We start from the raw sequence: 20,734 nt of genomic DNA, 5'->3' as shown, positions 1-20,734 counted from the left end.
CACAGATCATGGCCCAATTAAAATATTTCATTCCAAACTGGAAATACATTATTTAAAACGATTCGCGAAATTTGCATGTGTGAAGTTTCAAATGGATACTTGAAATAGAAAAATTAATATAGAGATGTTCACCTTAATCAAACCATTTTCCAAGATGCCATCGCCAACAAATGAATGAGTAGGAGAGCTAAGAGTATTTGGTGAATAGTACAGATACAAATGGTCATAGAAAAAAAGACATTTATCTCTCATTCATAATATATTTGTAGGTATAAATATCCATATTTCATTTAATGTAGACTACAAACGAATTACATTAGATCAAATGTATTACAACTGTTTAACTCGTATAAGCGGTATGTCTATACACCAATACACATTTAATTCATATTCAATTAAGACAGTGGTTTAAATTTAAACTTACAAACACTTATCATGAGAAAGGGTAAACATAGTTTAAGATACTTCAGATTTAAAATTTCTCAATCAACTTATATTAACATGGTTTATTCCAATTGTTGATGCATACAGTTACACATATGTTATAGAACAAGAATCTACTGTGGTGATGACAGCTTCAACTCAAGAGTTATCATATTCACTTATATCTTATATCAAGTGGCACATTATGATATACATAAGTATAAAAAAGATGCATTTCCTAAAAAGAACGGACACTTATGATTTCATATACATGTAAACAAATCAACAACATAAAATGAATGAAAGATAACATAATTATAAAAGATTTCCATGGGAAAATGTGTTTAAGTTTGTCAAAAATGGTGGCCTCCAAAAAGGCAGTTTTTATCTCTGCAATATTAATATTAACAATTACTAGTAATTAGAATGTCATGAAAACTGTGGAAAGCTTGGTCAAGATCTCCATCTGTGCTTCAACAACCAATAGTTCAATTATACGGTTAACAGTTCAATAAAAGATCAATAGATCTTTGATGCTACCTACAACCCAATAAAATTCATACTTTCACACTCAAATCAAAACATTGATCAATTGACATTTACATTCTGTACAATGAAACAGCACTGAAATGCTACTAACAGTCATTTACAATTCACAAGTACAGCTATACACTAGTACTGGTATATATAAAATCAATGCTATAATAACCTCTGTTCTATCATGATGCTGTCGTACCCATCTGGGACTGTGTAGTAGAAATTGTTAAATTGCACATCAAGCGTCGCACCATCATCGACTATAAACAGAAAACACTTTTTTTGCATTTTGTGGTGCAAAATTTTATAAATTACAGGTAAACAAACTGTGTACATAATATTTGTATGTGAGCAATAACCAATCTTTGTTCTTTCAGAATAAGTCTCCACTTTGTATAGGTTACTTCTTCACAAGAAATATAGGACATATGTTTATGGATTATTGTTTATGCTGTTAATAAAAATGACTGTAATAAACTCATCAATTTAGAGAGATGTAATAATATTCAACACTCTAATTTGTGTAAATGCTCAATAACAAATGCTGTCCCAAGACAGTGCCTTTGACTATTTGCCCTCTTTGATAATGTAACATACATTTTCTAAATATAATGACTGTCAAATCATAACTATTTGATGGTAAATATCTGTAACTCTTATATAAGTACTGTTACATGCAAAATTAAACCTTAACCTTTAGATTACCAAAAGAAACATGGCCTTGCCACAAAAATAGATTTTCATTGTAATGTAAGTAATAAATGTAATGTAAATAACTGCATGCCCCAAAAAAGGTATACATTTCAGCTACATGCACACCAATTTAACCCTTTGCATGCTGGGTAATTTGTCGTCTGCTAAAATGTCGTCTGCAGAATTTCTAAAATTAGCATTTTCTTCGATTTTTTTTCAAAGAATACTATCAGAATAGCAAACAGTTTGGATCCAGATGAGACGCCACGTTTTGTGGCGTCTCATCTGGATCCAAACTGTTTGCAAAGGCCTTCACAACTCGGTTCCCGCACTGTAAGGGTTAAACACAAAACTCTGTGACTTTAGTAAATGAGCAGAAAGATTTGCTTGTTTATTATGTTTATTAGTAAAAGTTACCTTCACCTTGAGCACATATGTACAAATGTAATACACATGTGTAGCTGTATTAATAAATGAATAAGTTGTACTCAAACATTATTCTCAATTTTGCAAGTACAAAAAGGGGCATAATTCTGTTCAATTACAAGTCAGAGTTACACTGTGCCTACCATAGAATATAGGATACGATGTGCCTACCATAGAATATAGGATACAATGTGCCTTTTAAAGAATAAAGGATACGATGTGCCTATCATAGAATATAGGATACGATGTGCCTATCATAGAATATAGGATACGATGTGCCTATCATAGAATATAGGATATAAGGTGCCTACCATGGAATATAGGATACACTGTGCCTACCATAGAATTTAGGATACACTGAGCCTACCATGAAATAAAGGATACAGTGTGCCTACCATAGACTATAGGATACACTGAGCCTACCATGGAATATAGGATACATTGTGTCTACCATAGAATATAGGATACACTGCCTACCATGGCATATAGGATACCATGTGCCTACCATAGAATATAGGATACACTGTGCTTACCATAGAATACAGGATACACTGTGCCTTTTATGCCCGTCATGGGGATATTCATGGGTTTGTCATTCAGCCGGAAATTCAGCTCCACGTGATCATATGTTAGGCCCTGAAATGCAGGATAGAGTAAAATTAAAGATACTAAATGCCTGCTGGAAATATTTTCATTCAAAAGGTCGCCGTGGCATAGTGATTATGGTGTCCACCTAGCAATAGGGAGGTCGCCATGGCATAGTGATTATGGTGTCCACCTAGCAATAGGGAGGTCGCCGTGGCATAGTGATTATGGTGTCCACCTAGAAATAGGGAGGTCGCCGTGGAATAGTGATTATGGTGTCCACCTAGCAATAGGGAGGTCGCCGTGGCATAGTGATTATGGTGTCCACCTAGCAATAGGGAGGTGGCCGTGGCATAGTGATTATGGTGTCCACCTAGCAATAGGGAGGTCGCCGTGGCATAGTGATTATGGTGTCCACCTAGCAATAGGGAGGTCGCCGTAGCATAGTGATTATGGTGTCCACCTAGCAATAGGGAGGTCGCCGTGGAATAGTGATTATGGTGTCCACCTAGCAATAGGGAGGTCGCCGTAGCATAGTGATTATGGTGTCCACCTAGCAATAGGGAGGTCGCCGTAGCATAGTGATTATGGTGTCCACCTAGCAATAGGGAGGTCGCCGTGGCATAGTGATTATGGTGTCCACCTAGCAATTGGGAGGTCGCCGTAGCATAGTGATTATGGTGTCCACCTAGCAATAGGGAGGTCGCCGTGGCATAGTGATTATGGTGTCCACCTAGCAATAGGGAGGTCGCCGTAGCATAGTGATTATGGTGTCCACCTAGCAATAGGGAGGTCGCCGTGGAATAGTGATTATGATGTCCACCTAGCAATAGGGAGGTCGCCGTGGCATAGTGATTATGGTGTCCACCTAGCAATAGGGAGGTCGCCGTGGCATAGTGATTATGGTGTCCACCTAGCAATAGGGAGGTCGCCGTAGCATAGTGATTATGGTGTCCACCTAGCAATAGGGAGGTCGCCGTGGAATAGTGATTATGGTGTCCACCTAGCAATAGGGAGGTCGCCGTGGCATAGTGATTATGGTGTCCACCTAGCAATAGGGAGGTCGCCGTGGCATAGTTATTATGGTGTCCACCTAGCAGTAGGGAGGTCGCCGTGGCATAGTTATTATGGTGTCCACCTAGCAATAGGGAGGTCGCCGTAGCATAGTGATTATGGTGTCCACCTAGCAATAGGGAGGTCGCCGTGGCACAGTGATTATGGTGTCCACCTAGCAATAGGGAGGTCGCTGTGGCATAGTGATTATGGTGTCCACCTAGAAATAGGGAGGTCGCCGTGGCATAGTGATTATGGTGTCCACCTAGCAATAGGGAGATCAGGAGTTTGATCCTATCTCTAAGAGAGGTCTTTAGATCAACCCCCACAAGACACCATATACAGGTTCTAACCAGTAAATGGACTTGATAAGCCTAAGGATTACAATTATATTGAGCTTAAATAAAAAGAGTTTAATTAAATTTATCCAGCCTTTTGTCAAAAAAGGCTTGTAAGTATTCAATTGATATTAATCTTTATCTCCTTAAAACAATGTTCAAGGTAGGTATAATCTAAATTTGACCTTAGACTTCTAAATGGGATTTTGACATGGGGGAAATAGACACATGCTTGGGCAAGACCTCTATGTGTGGGTAATTTGTGCAGAGATGTGTTTAACTGTTCTAATAAGTCATTGCATGATGTTGATCATTCATGGTAAGGTATGTATATCAAACTGCATGATAAATGGAGTCTTGTTCTGAAAAAACTGGGCATAATGCATGTGCGTAAAGTGTCATCCCAGATTAGCCTGTGCAGTCCGCACAGGCTAATCAGGTACGACACTTTACGCCTAAGTTGAATTTTTGCTTAGAAGAGACTTCATTTTAACGAAAAATGTCATAAAAGCGGAAAGTGTCTTCCCTGATTAGCCTGTGTGGACTGCACAGGCTAATCTGGTACGACACTTTAGGCACATGCATTATGTCCAGTTTTCTCAGAACAAGACTCAAGGATAAATTTATAGGTGGGACAACCTGCATAATGCCCATATATGACCATTTAATTTTAGGTCTGACTTTTGACCTTTGAGCAATGGACGATTGATACTGTGGACAGGCAAAGTAAACAAACACTTGTGACGATTTTTTTGTGCGCCAATAAACATGTTATAATGAAATCTAAAATGAAGTTCTTCTTGTCATTTACTCCACTTAAAATTATATTACTTATACACTAAAAGTGATATTTTAAGACACTATTATAGTATCATTATTAAATTACTTTTAAAACAGGTTTAAACCCCCAGAGCTTTTGCATGAACCATTCCAAAGGCTTCCAAGGGACATGTATTCAATTGTATTGTAACTCACTGTTTGGCCATTAATCCCCAAACTAATATTTCAAAACTATTTTTGAACTTTATCTATTTATTTTATTTCATATAAAATAGTTCACTATTGTTGTAAACAAAACCAGATAATCAAAAGGATTTGTTACCACGATGTCTCCCTCCTGCGGGACCTGGGACAGCATCCCCTTCTCCTCATTGCGGTGGTACAGTTTACCATCATGCCTCAGCACCCACGCCTCCTCGTTGTCTCCAAGGGGCACCTTGTTTACACCACATTTTCTGGTTGCTAGGCCTACACCCCACACACCTGACAACAGAACAAATATAACTTAGCATCTTTCTGGAAAAACTGGGCTTAATGCATGTGGGTAATGTGTTGTCCGATATTAGCCTGTGAAGTCCGATTTTATGGAATTTTTCGTTTGCAGGAAGTATCTTATACATAAAAAAGACCTGTTTGTCAAACGCAATGCCCCCTAATGCCCTTTGAAGCCCAACCACAGCTGTTTGTCAAACGCAATGCCCCCTAATGCCCTTTGAAGCCCAACCACAGCTGTTATGCCTTCTAATGCCCTTTGAAGCCCAACCACAGCTGTTTGTCAAATGCAATGCCCCCTAATGCCCTTTGAAGCCCAACCACAGCTGTTTGTCAAATGCAATGCCCCCTAATGCCCTTTGAAGCCCAACCACAGCTGTTTGTCAATGCCCCCTAATGCCCTTTGAAGCCCAACCACAGCTGTTTGTCAAACGCAATGCCCCCTAATGCCCTTTGAAGCCCAACCACAGCTGTTTGTGGAACGCAATGCACCCTAATGCCCTTTGAAGCCCAACCACAGCTGTTAGTCAAACGCAATGCCCCCTAATGCCCTTTGAAGCCCCACCGCAGCTGTTTGTCAAACGCAATGCCCCCTAATGCCCTTTGAAGCCCAACCACAGCTGTTTGTTAAACGCAATGCCCCCTAATGCCCTTTGAAGCCCAACCACAGCTGTTTGTCAAACGCAATGCCCCCTAATGCCCTTTGAAGCCCAACCACAGCTGTTTGTCAAACGCAATGCCCCCTAATGCCCTTTGAAGCCCAACCACAGCTGTTTGTCAAACGCAATGCCCCCTAATGCCGTTTGAAGCCCAACCACAGCTGTTTGTCAAACGCAATGCCCCCTAATGCCCTTTGAAGCCCAACCACAGCTGTTTGTCAAACGAAATGCCCCCAAATGCCCTTTGAAGCCCCACCGCAGCTGTTTGTTAAATGCAATGCCCCCTAATGCCCTTTGAAGCCCAACCACAGCTGTTGTCAAGCGCAATGCCCCCTAATGCCCTTTGAAGCCCAACCACAGCTGTTTGTCAAATGCAATGCCTCCTAATGCCCTTTGAAGCCCCACCGCAGCTGTTTGTCAAACGAAATGCCCCCTAATGCCCTTTGAAGCCCCACCGCAGCTGTTTGTCAAACGCAATGACCCCTAATGCCCTTTGAAGCCCAACCACAGCTGTTTGTCAAACGCAATGCCCCCTAATGCCCTTTGAAGCCCCACCGCAGCTGTTTGTGGAACGCAATGCCCTCTAATGCCCTTTGAAGCCCAACCACAGCTGTTTGTCAAGCGCAATGCCCCCTAATGCCCTTTGAAGCCCAACCACAGCTATTTGTCAAACGCAATGCCCCCTAATGCCCTTTGAAGCCCCACCACAGCTGTTTGTCAAACGCAATGCCCCCTAATGCCCTTTGAAGCCCCACCACAGCTATTTGTCAAACGCAATGCCCCCTAATGCCCTTTGAAGCCCCACCACAGCTATTTGTCAAACGCAATGCCCCCTAATGCCCTTTGAAGCCCCACCACAGCTGTTTGTCAAACGCAATGCCCCCTAATGCCCTTTGAAGCCCCACCACAGCTATTTGTCAAACGCAATGCCCCCTAATGCCCTTTGAAGCCCCACCACAGCTGTTTGCCAAACGCAATGCCCCCTAATGCCCTTTGAAGCCCCACCACAGCTATTTGTCAAACGCAATGCCCCCTAATGCCCTTTGAAGCCCCACCACAGCTATTTGTCAAACGCAATGCCCCCTAATGCCCTTTGAAGCCCCACCACAGCTGTTTGTCAAACGCAATGCCCCCTAATGCCCTTTGAAGCCCCACCACAGCTATTTGTCAAACGCAATGCCCCCTAATGCCCTTTGAAGCCCCACCACAGCTATTTGTCAAACGCAATGCCCCCTAATGCCCTTTGAAGCCCCACCACAGCTGTTTGTCAAACGCAATGCCCCCTAATGCCCTTTGAAGCCCCACCACAGCTGTTTGTCAAGCGCAATGCCCCCTTATGCCCTTTGAAGCCCAACCACAGCTATTTGTCAAGCGCAATGCCCCCTAATGCCCTTTGAAGCCCCACCACAGCTATTTGTCAAGCCCAATGCCCCCTAATGCCCTTTGAAGCCCAACCACAGCTGTTTGTCAAACGCAATGCCCCCTAATGCCCTTTGAAGCCCCACCACAGCTGTTTGTCAAATGCAATGCCTCCTAATGCCCTTTGAAGCCCCACCACAGCTATTTGTCAAACGCAATGCCCCCTAATGCCCTTTGAAGCCCCACCACAGCTGTTTGTCAAACGCAAAGCCCCCCTAATGCCCTTTGAAGCCCCACCACAGCTATTTGTCAAACGCAATGCCCCCTTATGCCCTTTGAAGCCCCACCACAGCTATTTGTCAAACGCAATGCCCCCTAATGCCCTTTGAAGCCCCACCACAGCTGTTTGTCAAACGCAATGCCCCCTAATGCCCTTTGAAGCCCCACCACAGCAGTTTGTCAAACGCAATGCCCCCTAATGCCCTTTGAAGCCCCACCACAGCTATTTGTCAAACGCAATGCCCCCTAATGCCCTTTGAAGCCCCACCACAGCTATTTGTCAAACGCAATGCCCCCTAATGCCCTTTGAAGCCCCACCACAGCTGTTTGTCAATGCCCCCTAATGCCCTTTGAAGCCCCACCACAGCTGTTTGTCAATGCCCCCTAATGCCCTTTGAAGCCCCACCACAGCTGTTTGTCAATGCCCCTTAATGCCCTTTGAAGCCCCACCACAGCTGTTATGCCCCCTAATGCCCTTTGAAGCCCCACCGCAGCTGTTTGTCAGAAAATTGTCCAAGGCTCATAACTTTGCCAAAAATCAATGAACCAGAACAAAACTCAAAATCAATGAACCAGAACAAAACTCACACTTCATCTGTAAGTCATGTTGGTAAAGTTACATACCCAAAATCAGCTAAATATCTGAAAGCATTTTGAAAATTATGTCCAAAAAATATAATTTCGAAGTATAAGGCCTTTAACTTCACCAAAAATCAATGGACTGGAACTGGTATCATCATCCTCATCCCGTTATTATTCTTTTTCATCTACATCATGAATCATCATCATTATTAACAACAACACCAAACCACAGCCACAAAAGTGATTGCCCATATAATACCTGTGGACTGAACTTTGACCTCGAAGTAGGCTTTGTCTTGGTTGATAGGAGCGTTGGAGAAGGCAGCCCCCGTACCGCATAGCCGCTTACCGTTCTTCACTATCACCACCTCAGAACCTGCAGAATGATCTATTAATATTAACCCTTTGAATGCTGGGAAATTTGTCGTCTGCTAAATTGTCGTCTGCTGAAGTTCTAAAATTAGCATTTTCTTCGATTTTTTTTCAAAGAATACTATCAGAATAGCAAACAGTTTGGATCCTGATGAGACGCCACGTTCTGTGGCGTCTCAACTGGATCCAAACTGTTTGCAAATGCCTTTAAAATTCGGTTCCCGCACTGAAAGGGTTAATCCTACTGTGAACAAACAAACTAATTTATAAGTATTCCATTTATGTTATTGAAATTTAAATTCTTACAGACAGACAGACAGACGACAGACAGATGCCCATTGAAATGCTAGTATACATACTAGTACTTACTTTGTTAGGGGATGGGGTATAATTCTATACATACTGATATCATATTTCTTTGGAATGGGTTAACTATTTCAAAGCAAGTTAGTTACCTGTCATTCATTATGTAACTGTTTAATGCAAGCATAATGCTATAATGGTATACATTAAATTGTTTTTGTAAAATTTATGCTAACATTTGTTTAAACATCACAGCTTTTATAAACAACTGATATAGTCGAATGTAATGATCTAGCAAAATATTTGAAAAAAGAACATTACTTTCAATAAATAATTGTCTCCATTATGTGAGCTTACTATTAGTGGCAATTTGTATCCTGCAAATACTTTTCAATGTAGCGAATACCAATATGTTTTTTAATCATTATAATTAGTTTTACATGACTGTGAATATGATTGTTTTGCTATTATACTCACTAAAATGTGACCAAATATAAGTAAAAATACATTTCTATTGTTTGGTCCTTATACAGATTTAGACCATGTGCTTGTCAAAAAAAAGTTTATACAAGGGTGAAGAAAATGCACCCGGCATAGGACTAGCACCCCCATCCACCAGGACACTTGTGCAGCTCTCTACCAACCTAGAAAACCGAAAGTGGTTGAACTGTTCTTACTCAGGGATATTACAACATGAAGGTTATGCAGGCCTTCATGTCCCTTTACTTGGGAGCTTGAATGGGGGGGGGGGGTGATGGTATGTAAAGATTGTATTGCTTTATAAACACTGCCTGGTGCAATCAATTAAAGTGCTATAAAGACTTCGTGAAAATGCTGACATGAAAGCTCATTTCTTATTTCAACTAAAAAAACAGAGCACAAATGATCATCACTTCCCTGAAAATTATTACAATTTACAGATGTTATTTCTAAGTTGCAATCAATCAAGTTGTAGCATTGCCCCTGAAGTGGATTTTTTTACACAATAACGTCAATATTAGCCAAATGAAACGCGAACTTTATCTTTGCCCTAAAAATTAAGCTATCAATTAGAAATTGGAAAAACAGGATGCTTCCATTTTCATTACACCACTGTCAATGCTTTCTATCAAAAAACTTTTGTTTAATGTATTCACCACTTCCATAACCAACCTTTTTGTTTGATTGATTGTATACATACCCAATAATAATAAGGTCCAATAACTTTAAAACTTTACCAAACCTCACCAGATTTTACCAGACTTTGTTCTTTTTAACCAAACAATAGAAAATACCTTTTATAGTATTAATTTTTTACACTATGACATTCACACTGATGAAACCATTCAAATGCAATTCAACCAATAAAACCCTGTTGTGTCACCAGATCATGAAACAAGGTGAAATATTTGGCTGGTTTTAAGTATTGCACTTTGAGTTCTTTTTACGTCACCACCAGTTCAACAATCTATCGAAGTAAAATAAACACAAACCAGTCTGTATTTTTTTACATATTCCTTATTTCTTTTATTTTCAACCAAAACAAAGTTTAACATATTCATTTTTTTTGTCAGACATGAAGACTGACAGTTTTGTTATAAATGTCAGAGTTCCGAAGTCTTTCCCAAACAAATGTTTAAGGCAAATACGGAGGGAACACTTTAAACAATAATTAAGTAAAAAAATGTTGATGTAGATCTGCATGCAAATAAATTACATTAGATCTGAATGTCTATTGAGAGAGCAAAAACACACAATGTTTTTGTCACCTATAAATATTTTATGAGGGGACGGTCCATCATGATTAACATCCCTTTCTAATTGCAATAATCAAACTCCCAGCTTTTTACTCTCTGGGTCATTGGGAGTTGCAACTGATAAGGACTTTTTTCGTCATGTAAACTCACCGCCATACATGCCAGAAATTTTCAGTCCAAATCGGGACATTCCATTCAAAATGTCGGGACATTTTCCCAAAAAGCGGGACACCTAAAACGATCAATCGTTTACGAATTTCATGAACACAGACGTTCTCCATTTTCCGGAAGTAAACACACATGTGCACTATGCAGATGAATCCATAACGTAAAATGTAGGGCATGCCTCTATTTGACTTCAATTTGGGACAAAGGCATGTGTAATTGTTCAATGCAATGTGCACGCATCGAGCACTGTTTTTATTCAACCAATCATCAATTAACTCTAAATTTATATTGATGCAATAGGTACAAATTATATTCTGAAAATCAGTCAAAAAATGAAAGTAAATTTATATCAAACTTCAATGTGTATTGGTCAGCGCTCAATTTGTTTGATACACAAAACTGGTGGTTTTACAGGTTTTTTACCCTCAGCTGGTATAATACACAGAATACCGCGTAATAGAATCTTTGGACTTAATTTGGGCCAAATGCAGTCGGCTTTAATTCACTATGATGCATCTATTGCTAGCAATTAGCGACCCCTATAATATAAAGACCATGGTGTGAATGCCCGATAAAATCAATAATTTGCCGATAGAGCACTGATAAGGTGGCAAAAACAACACTGGATCACTCGACTAGTAGTTATGGTTTGTTAATTAGGGGCAATAAAGGGATTAGCGATGGTTATTTAAGCCAGACGGCGCTTGAATAGCGAATTTTATTGTGACCTTATAGAACATTGTGTTGTTTTGTACGAATGTCGGGACAAATTGTGTCACATCGGAACACCCGGACAAACACACGAAAAACAGGACTGTCCCGCCAAGATCGGGACGTCTGGCTACTCCTATAAATATGAGGTCGATTTACATCGACCTCATATCGTTTAACGTTATTTTGCAATAGCATCGTTCCGACATGAATTCATGTCGGAAGCTTTAACGGTATCAAATTCATATAACAGCACAGAATAATCATGCAATAAATTATTAAACATAAAATATAAACATTATTTTACTAATTGCATTAGAAAAATGTTTATACAAACTTACAAGTAATGATAGTCCAGACCTTAAAACACTACCACTGTTCAAATTCCATATTGTTGCCATATAGCACTGTGTAAATTGAAAGTTGCATAATGTTACCTCATTGGTCGGTTATAAATACATTGTTTCTCTATGTATAGTATTCGATTTAGACGAAAATAATAATTTACGTGGAATGTCATATTAGTTTTCCATTAAAACTTTGATCTTGCTGTGTGTGTTTATGGACGTTATTAATTATGTTATACTTATTTTTGTATTTCATTAAGAATTAGAACGTGTAGCCCTTTTTGTTAACTGTTTTTAGCAAACGATTCGCGGCTTAATAAGACACGGAAAATAGTTAAAGCGACACTTTCATTTACATGTCAACCGTAAATCTAGATTCTAAAACTCCAAAACGGTATGATATTTGAAAAAGTTAAAGTTATAACTCGCCGGGCTGTCGAAATCAGAAGAAAAACTTAATATATATTTATATATCTGTTTACTACGTAACGTAAGCTTTCTAATGATATATAATTTGTCAAAATCGGCCGAGAAATTAAACTATAATTCAACAAAAGACGTGAGTGGGTACATCAAAATGTATAACCTCGGCGCTTCGCTGTACGCTAATTGTACAAAATCGATAGCCACAATACGGCAAAACGCGCGGTGGTAAAACATAAAATGTGTATTTCTTGTGTTTATCTCGCTATAAATCCATTAATAACAACGGGAATATACTAAAACGTATATTTTTGAAAGAGGAATTAATAAGCAACAAGATAACGTATAAACCAATAAAATCGGATGAATAGTTTTTGCATAAGATTGAATTTACTACAGTAAGGGTCAAATACTCGATTCATCTCCTAACAATATACACTCCGTGATACAACTGGTAGTTTTAACACACACATATAGGTTCCATTTAATTTAAGAGTACAGAAAGCTAAAAAGTGATGTGGTTTGTTGTACAACAACAATTGGTTATGTGTAACCTATTCAAAAAATAATTTCGTTCAAGATAATTCAATGTAATTCTATAAACGACAAACACACGAAGTGTGTTGTGTATGTTTATTTTTAAAAATGTACATAAGTGGTTTAAAAGCACAATTTTTACACATTTAAGAGGTAATCGCTCACATATATGTCTAATTAATGATAATTTTATGCATTAGCAAAGATTTAACGAGAAAAACTGAAGTTTTAGTTGAACTCAATTTGCTATAGGAAAACGACGGTAGCCGTTTAGACGTAAGCGGGGTAGCTTACGTCTAATTATTTGGACTAGACGTCTGGCATGTATGCTGACCGCCTGGAATCCAGGCCGCACTTGAATCAGTAGTATTAGCAACATAAACTATTATGTGGCATAAATAAACAGAAACAGATCATAAATATATCACTAATGTGCAAATTAAAACATCTTAAGTGATATGGTGTGCTCCCATAATAGCGATATTAATCCAAAGTTTAAAACACGTCAAGGGTTAGTGAAAATGTATACGTTTTTGAAATGGACAATTCCAAGTGTTTTGAATTTAAAAAATGCTACTGAATATCTCCAGAATCTTCCACGACCTAGATCTTTTTTCTAATCAAACAATCAAAATACATTGTCTATCTCCAGAACCTCCATATGATATATCCAAAGACCTATCAATATACAAAGATAAGCGTTATCGGGTTATCGCGGATTTTCTCCCGGAGGGAACGAGATTTAGTCACGTGGCCAAAGGCAAAGTACAACGAATAGTTCGTCTGTAACGAGATCGTCAGTAACGTGTCGATTGATTCGCAAAATATGAACGGTTATCAAATCAAATGAACGTAACTTGCTGGTGTCTTTGGTGGTACAGAATACTGCTTTAATAATTAAATGACCGATGCAATAAAAATAATCTTTATGGTAATAAAATTATTTAATTAATTTTAATGTCACTAATTCATCGGTTCAAAGAATCATCAAAAATTATTTATTCTAAATTTTAAGTCAAATAAGCGTCCAATTTTGCAGTCATGCATGCGGGAAATATTGTATGTACGCTAAAAAGAAAAATCTTATGACACATTAGTAATTGTTGTAGTTATTAGTAGCACAGATCTATCCTTAAACAATGTTTATTGGTGGATATTTCCGTAGAGATTCATTGATCTATTAATAAACATGTTTATTTAAGATCCGAGATTAAACAAAGAAGACGCCTAGAATATTGTAATAAAACGAAACGAGTAGTTAAAAATTCTTGTTATTTAAATCACTTTTCAGACATATTGAAGGAGCATTCACGGTAGTTTAGATTAAAACCGGCGCCAGTTGAACGTCTACTGAAGGAGAATCTCGGGAAGTTAGCAGGCCAGTGTAGCTTCAACAGGTGTCAGATTAGTACACTTGCATATTAGGTTGACAGATTTCGCACCTTTTTTAACATGATTTCCCAAAATAAGGCCCCGTGACCCCGGGACAGACCCCCGGGTTAACCTACACAACATTCCTACAAACGTATTAGTTTTAACATAAGAATATCATATCATTTTTCATGTACACCATATTCACATGGCAAAATATAACAAAACCGATTTTTTTTCATGGGATGATGATTTAGACCTCGATGAAATTTTAGGAGAATATACAGCAGACGAAGATGCTATTGATAATTCAAATGGGAAGCAAATTGCAATTTATATTTGTCCAGAGTGCAAAATGGAGTATAAAAGTATTTCCGGGTTCCGGGGTCACGTCTTGAAAAAGCATGACACAAATCTCAAAGGTACGCTATAACGGGTTTCCATGTATCTCTTTAAAATTCAGAAGTCGAAACAGCGGTTATTAAAATAGTTCTTGTTTTAGGAAATAGACCATTAAAGTAAGGAAAACAGGAAAAATTAAATACCTAACAATATACTGATACGTCTTTGGAAAAACGGACTTTTTACGTAAATAACTTAAGCCCTGTTTTCCTATGCTTCTTTCGCATTTTGTAGCCTTACGCACACATTTAAATTCTCTGTAGACATTCAAATTATTATATACGTTAAAAGCAATAAAAGGTGTCCATGCTGAATTGCATTGAGCAAAAGTATACCGTAGTACCTAAGCAGAACGTATCCCCCATCGAGGGTAAACGTTGCATAGAATTAACAAACGAAAAAACGCATGTAAATTATTTGATAGTTTAATAGCATATTTAACAACATACAACATTACACAACAGTTAATAATAAATTAACGAAATACCTTTTTATTGAAGAAATGTTTCATTTCACGAGTGGCGTTTCGAGAAAACTGGACATAATGCTTGTGCGTAGTTTCATCCCAGATTAGCCTTTGCAGTCCACCAAGGCTAATCAAGGACGACCCTTTACGCCTTAATTGGTTTTTTACTAAGAAGAGACTTTATTTAAACGAAAAATGTCATATAAGCGAAAAGTGTCGTCCCTGGTTAGCCTGTATGAACTGCACAGGCTAATCTGGAATGACAATTTACGCAAAAACATTATGTCCAATTTTCTCAGAACGAGATTCATATAATGAAAGAACAACATTTCTGTAACATTTTTGTGTTAAACAGGTGACCAACGTGGATACTTTGCAAGATCTGTACAGATAAAAACAAAATAAATACGGTCAAGTCTAATACATATAGTTTATTCATATTAATTACTTCTTGCAGCTGCAGACTACAGAAAGAGTTCACAGCAAGTCTCCTACAAAGTTCCATTATCACAGAAACCCTGTCAATTAACAATGGCAGATCTGTCCAAATGACATGACTACGAGTTACTGGTTTTCTATGCACGAACAAATTGCATTTGAAGTCAGAGTGCACCTCTATGGACAGTTTTACGGAGGCAGCATCACCGTGCGAGTACATCTGCATCAATGTCAATTTGCTTCTGTCTTTACGAACCATGAAATCCTGACTGATATTTTCCTGAACTTCAGTCTGTAGTTTTAAAAAGTCAACACAATCAACCTCCACCTCCTCAATGTCACATTCCTGATGATTTAGTGTCGTTCTCCCATTTGCATTCTGTTCAAAGTCTTCCAAAAATCCACAATTCAAAATGTCCGTCTCATCTTCCAGGTTCATTATGTCTGGACCATTATCAATGAATCCTGTATTCAGCAACCCTGAATCATCATCTAAACGAACACAGTATTCCCCTCATCACAGGTTTGGACATAAACATTACTACATGTTGGACTGTTGCCAGAACATGAATCATTTGACAATCCCGATAGAGCAGGGTTTTTTTCTTCGATAGAGCAGGTATTTTCCATAGGTACTTCTGTGTACAAAAGCCCTTACTGCGTTTCTTCCACAGCATCCTGCAAAAAATAAATGTTCATATAAATGTACATATTATATGTGCAGATATGGTTTCATCAACATAAAGTATGCGTGAGAGAATTTGAAGTATGAACATGTAATAATAATCGTCCACATACTAATCGTAATAATAACATTAGTATCCTCTTAAACAAAAATGAGAACAGAACTTATTCATTTATTCACAATAAACAGTTTTGTTTTTCATGTTTAGCAGAAGCATAAGAAGAAATATTTATAAATAGTAGAAGAAGTAGTAGTTGTAGCAGCAAAGCAGCAGTAGCAGAAGAAACATATTTGCAGTAATAATTGTAGAAGAAATTCTGACGATTCATGATTTTTAGCAAAGGTTACTTATTAAATACTTAATGGTTAGGCCTGCGCTTTTAAATTATTGATGAATAAGCAATTGACGCAACTTACTATTGACCAAGGTTAAAACAATATAACACAGATTTCAATAAACCATAACGGTGTTTCGCAAAGACATATCGCTCCGATTCGCTCGTACCATATAACAAAGCGTTGCTTTTAATAAAGAGGAAATTGTATCATAAAATGCAATCTACGAGGATCAACCACTACATATAATTTAAAATCAACATTGTTATAAAGTGTAAACATTTCAAAGGCCGATCTTTTATCCTGGTCCGAAACTTATGTTTTATAGTTCATTTACATGTAATATCTGTTTGATCGGAAATTATACCCACTGGATGAACCGTCTGCTGAATCGACATTTAAAATTACGCATGCATTGTTATTCACTTAGCACCATAAAACTTTAGTATTGGTATTGTTAACAATACTTTTAAAGAGACATTTTATTTTCTTATTTGACTAAATTCGTTTTAATCGCTGATTGCCAATGTAAGAAAACCTTCAATAGGCGTATTTGATTGGAAAGGTTTTATTACAACCTTTGTGAAGATCAGAGTTCACTGAACCAGCGAGACCATCTTTCTTATTGTGTCCTGTTAAATCCACTTTTTACCTCCATATCGAATGTTGTTACATGCATATGCTGACGTTTGTTTTATTTATCTGATTATGCATTAGACGCGATGTGTTTTTTTCCGGTTCAATGATCAAAGCCAAATGATTTTTTTTAATTTAGTTATTTGTTTACTTTGAAAAGAGTGTAAAAGTGCACATTTATTCAAAATATACTCGCAAAATTCTCAAGACGATTTTATTGAAATAAGTCCTTCAGTCCTTAATAAGCAAAACATATTGAAGTAAAACAAACATTTTACAAGCTCAAAACAATCTTATTATGACAATATCAGAGAAACCTCTGGGAAAAATGAGATTAATGCGTGTGCGTTAAGTGTGGTCCTTTATAATCCAAATATTAATTTAAAGCGAAAATGGTCACCCCTAATTGGCCTGTCGGACTGACCATTCTTATCTGGGATGACACTACACGCATGCATGTCCGAAACATTTAAGTATATGTAATACAAGAAGAGATATCCAAGTGTTCACTAAATTAAGTGCTATGAGTTAAGTCTACCAATGTAGCAATATGAAAATGAAACAAAAAAAGGCTACAATTAACCAAATCTATCCACAAATAGCAAAGTTATTCAAAAAGGCGTCCAAGCTATTTTTGAAGTCTTCCCTTCTCAATGTGTAAATGTATGAAACATGTAAGTGTATGTCTTACACAAAGAGATATTCAAGTGTGTACTAAATATAGTGCTATGAGTTTAGTCTTCCACTGTAGCAATATGAAAATGAAACAAAATAAGTCTACATTTAACCAAATCTATCCACAAATAGCAAAGCTATACAAAAAGGTGTCCAAGCTAATTTTGAAGTCTTCCCTTCTCAATGTGTACATGTCCGAAACATTTAAGTATATGTCTTTCAAGAAGAGATATTCAAGTGTGTACTAAATATAGTGCTAAGAGTTTAGTCTACCAATGTAGCAATATGAAAATGAAACAAAATAAGTCCAAAATAAAACAAATCTATCCACAAATAGCAGAGTTATACAAAAAGGCGTCCATGCTATTTTTGAAATCTTCCCTTCTTAATGTTTCAATGTCCGAAACATATAAGTATATGTCTTAAAAGAAGAGATATTCAAGTCTGTACTAAATATAGTGCTATGAGTTTAGTCTACCAATGTAGCAATATGAAAATGTAACAAAATAAGTCTACAATTAACCAAATCTATCCACAAATAGCAAAGCTATACAAAAAGGCGTCCAAGCTAATTTTGAAGTCTTCCCTTCTCAATGTGTACATGTCCGAAACATTTAAGTATACGTCTTTCAAGAAGAGATATTCAAGTGTGTACTAAATATAGTGCTAAGAGTTCAGTCTACCAATGTAGCAATATGAAAATGAAACAAAATAAGTCCAAAATGAAACAAATCTATCCACAAATAGCAGAGTTATACAAAAAGGTGTCCATGCTTTTTTTGAAATCTTCCTTTCTCAATGTTTCAATGTCCGAAACATTTAAGTATATGTCTTTCAAGAAGAGATATTCAAGTGTGTACTTAATATAGTGCTATGAGTTTAGTCTACCAATGTAGCAATATGAAAATGAAACAAAATAAGTCTACAATTAACCAAATCTATCCACAAATAGCAAAGCTATACAAAAAGGCGTCCAAGCTAATTTTGAAGTCTTCCCTTCTCAATGTGTACATGTCCGAAACATTTAAGTATATGTCTTTCAAGAAGAGATATTCAAGTGTGTACTAAATATAGTGCTAAGAGTTCAGTCTACCAATGTAGCAATATGAAAATGAAACAAAATAAGTCCAAAATGAAACAAATCTATCCACAAATAGCAAAGTTATACAAAAAGGCGTCCAAGCTATTTTTGAAGTCTTCCCGTCTCAATGTTTCAATGTCCGAAACATTTAAGTATATGTCTTACAAGAAGAGATATTCAAGTGTGTACTAAATATAGTGCTATGAGTTTATTCTACCAATGTAGCAATATGAACATGAAACGAAATAAGTCCAAAATGAACCAAATCTATCCATAAACAGCAAAGTTATACAAAAAGGCGGCAAATATATTTCTGAGGTATTTGCATGCAAAACTGCAACTACAAAAAAACTTTCAGAACATTAACTTAAATTTCAAGTATATGTTTTACAACAAAAAATAAATCATTCTCAATATAAATAAATCTATGCTTGAAATTACTGTCTGTTATCCAAAAAATAACTGAATATTGCAATTTGTTTAATTTCTATTTACACTCAACAGATATGTACTGTGTGTGTGTGTTTTTTTTATATTAAATACTCTTTCACAAAAAGTTGAAAAACGAACATTATATAAATTTATAACAAAGGCTTTTTATGGCGAAGACATTAAGTTAAATACATTCAAGACATTATTTAGTTTTCAGTTGTTTTAAGCTTACTCGTAAATGACTATGGAAACTAGTCGAAAGAAGCTGATTTGCGAAACCTTCCCCCACCCGCTTGCCACTACGTTGTATTTCAATATAGCGATATAATAACCAAATTATCTGCACAGTTACATCGTAATTAGATTAATTATTGACGTTTACACTTATTGATACAATACAGCGATGGGTGGTTAATTGATATTCGATAATACTAACCTTAAAGTCAATAAAGACAGGTGTGAAAACGATAACGATGATGGCAATTGTTTACACGACTCGGCTTCTAAATGGCGTCGTCTGCTCGATTGATGTCACGTGATCTAGATCTCGATTCCGCCGCTCGAATTTCCGATAATTTCTATTGGTCTGATGGATGTTACCAATCTTTGTATATTGATAGGTCTTTGGATATATCAAATTATCATTTCAAAACTTGGTTTGATAATTCTTTTTATCACGATTTTATTTTGAGCATTTCTATACAACTGACACACAAATTGATGTTGATGGTAACAGGTATTGTGTTTGTTACAACGTATTAGGTTCAATGAACTCACTTGTACATAATTTTTACATGTTGAAAAAGTCCTTATCAGCCAGGAAGAACTTTGAGCTGAACGTTGTGTATGTATTCAAGAAGAACCACACCCCTTTAAAGACTGGGGCACCTAAAAGAAAAACCTGGGTAAGGTAATGTGTAACGTATATGTTTAAGACCTTGTATGCTCACACATGCTGTAACAGACTTATTAGTGTTCAATTAAAACAAACCTTTTTCTAATAAAATAAGTAAGTGAAGTGTAGCCTTTAATTTATGTCAACACAGTCCTACCGATATTTGTCGGATCTAACTGAACAGAAGGAAGTTCTTGCAGTTTAATATGACCAGGACTTGAACCACCAAATAACCGCCTTAAACAACAGAAAGCGTCTGCCATGATGGCAGAAATTTACATGAATACCAATAATTGTATAGAAATTTATGTGTTGAATTTCATCCGCATGAACAGACGCTCATTGTGATTGTTTGACACTGCCAACCCGCGTTCAGCGATAGAGATTTTGTACATTCACCGGAAGTAGTAATTTTTCTAAATACTCTTCTGGAAGAGGTAGGGCGGTAAATTATAAAACTGCTTTGACTATTTTTGCAAAGTTTATACGATATATTTCACGTTAGAACTTTTAT

General features: G+C 37.1%; 2 protein-coding genes and 1 long non-coding RNA gene across 3 annotated transcripts in view; 1 reads left to right on the top strand and 2 right to left on the bottom strand.

The window, feature by feature from the left end:
* LOC127836325 (serine/threonine-protein kinase Nek3-like) overlaps window positions 1-20,734 on the top strand; it is a 58,325-nt gene that overhangs the window by 17,050 nt on the left and 20,541 nt on the right. The gene's annotated exons all lie outside the window — the stretch shown is intronic.
* On the bottom strand, window positions 360-20,606 carry LOC127836328 (SPRY domain-containing protein 7-like). Its single transcript, XM_052362907.1, has 5 exons — window positions 20,378-20,606; window positions 8,466-8,582; window positions 5,158-5,318; window positions 2,613-2,715; window positions 360-1,220 (listed from the first exon to the last, which is right to left on the bottom strand). Exons 1-5 carry the CDS (start codon window positions 20,481-20,483, stop codon window positions 1,123-1,125), a joined length of 585 nt encoding a protein of 194 aa, XP_052218867.1. The 5' UTR covers window positions 20,484-20,606; the 3' UTR covers window positions 360-1,122.
* Window positions 14,986-20,361, bottom strand: LOC127836329 (uncharacterized). The gene is made up of 2 exons (XR_008028715.1): window positions 19,762-20,361; window positions 14,986-16,158 (listed from the first exon to the last, which is right to left on the bottom strand). It is a non-coding gene; the product is annotated as an uncharacterized LOC127836329 (long non-coding RNA).

This window comes from Dreissena polymorpha, chromosome 6 (assembly GCF_020536995.1).
Source record: "Dreissena polymorpha isolate Duluth1 chromosome 6, UMN_Dpol_1.0, whole genome shotgun sequence".
Taxonomy (NCBI): Eukaryota; Metazoa; Mollusca; class Bivalvia; order Myida; family Dreissenidae; genus Dreissena; species Dreissena polymorpha.
This window is presented reverse-complemented; position numbering and strand designations above follow the sequence as displayed.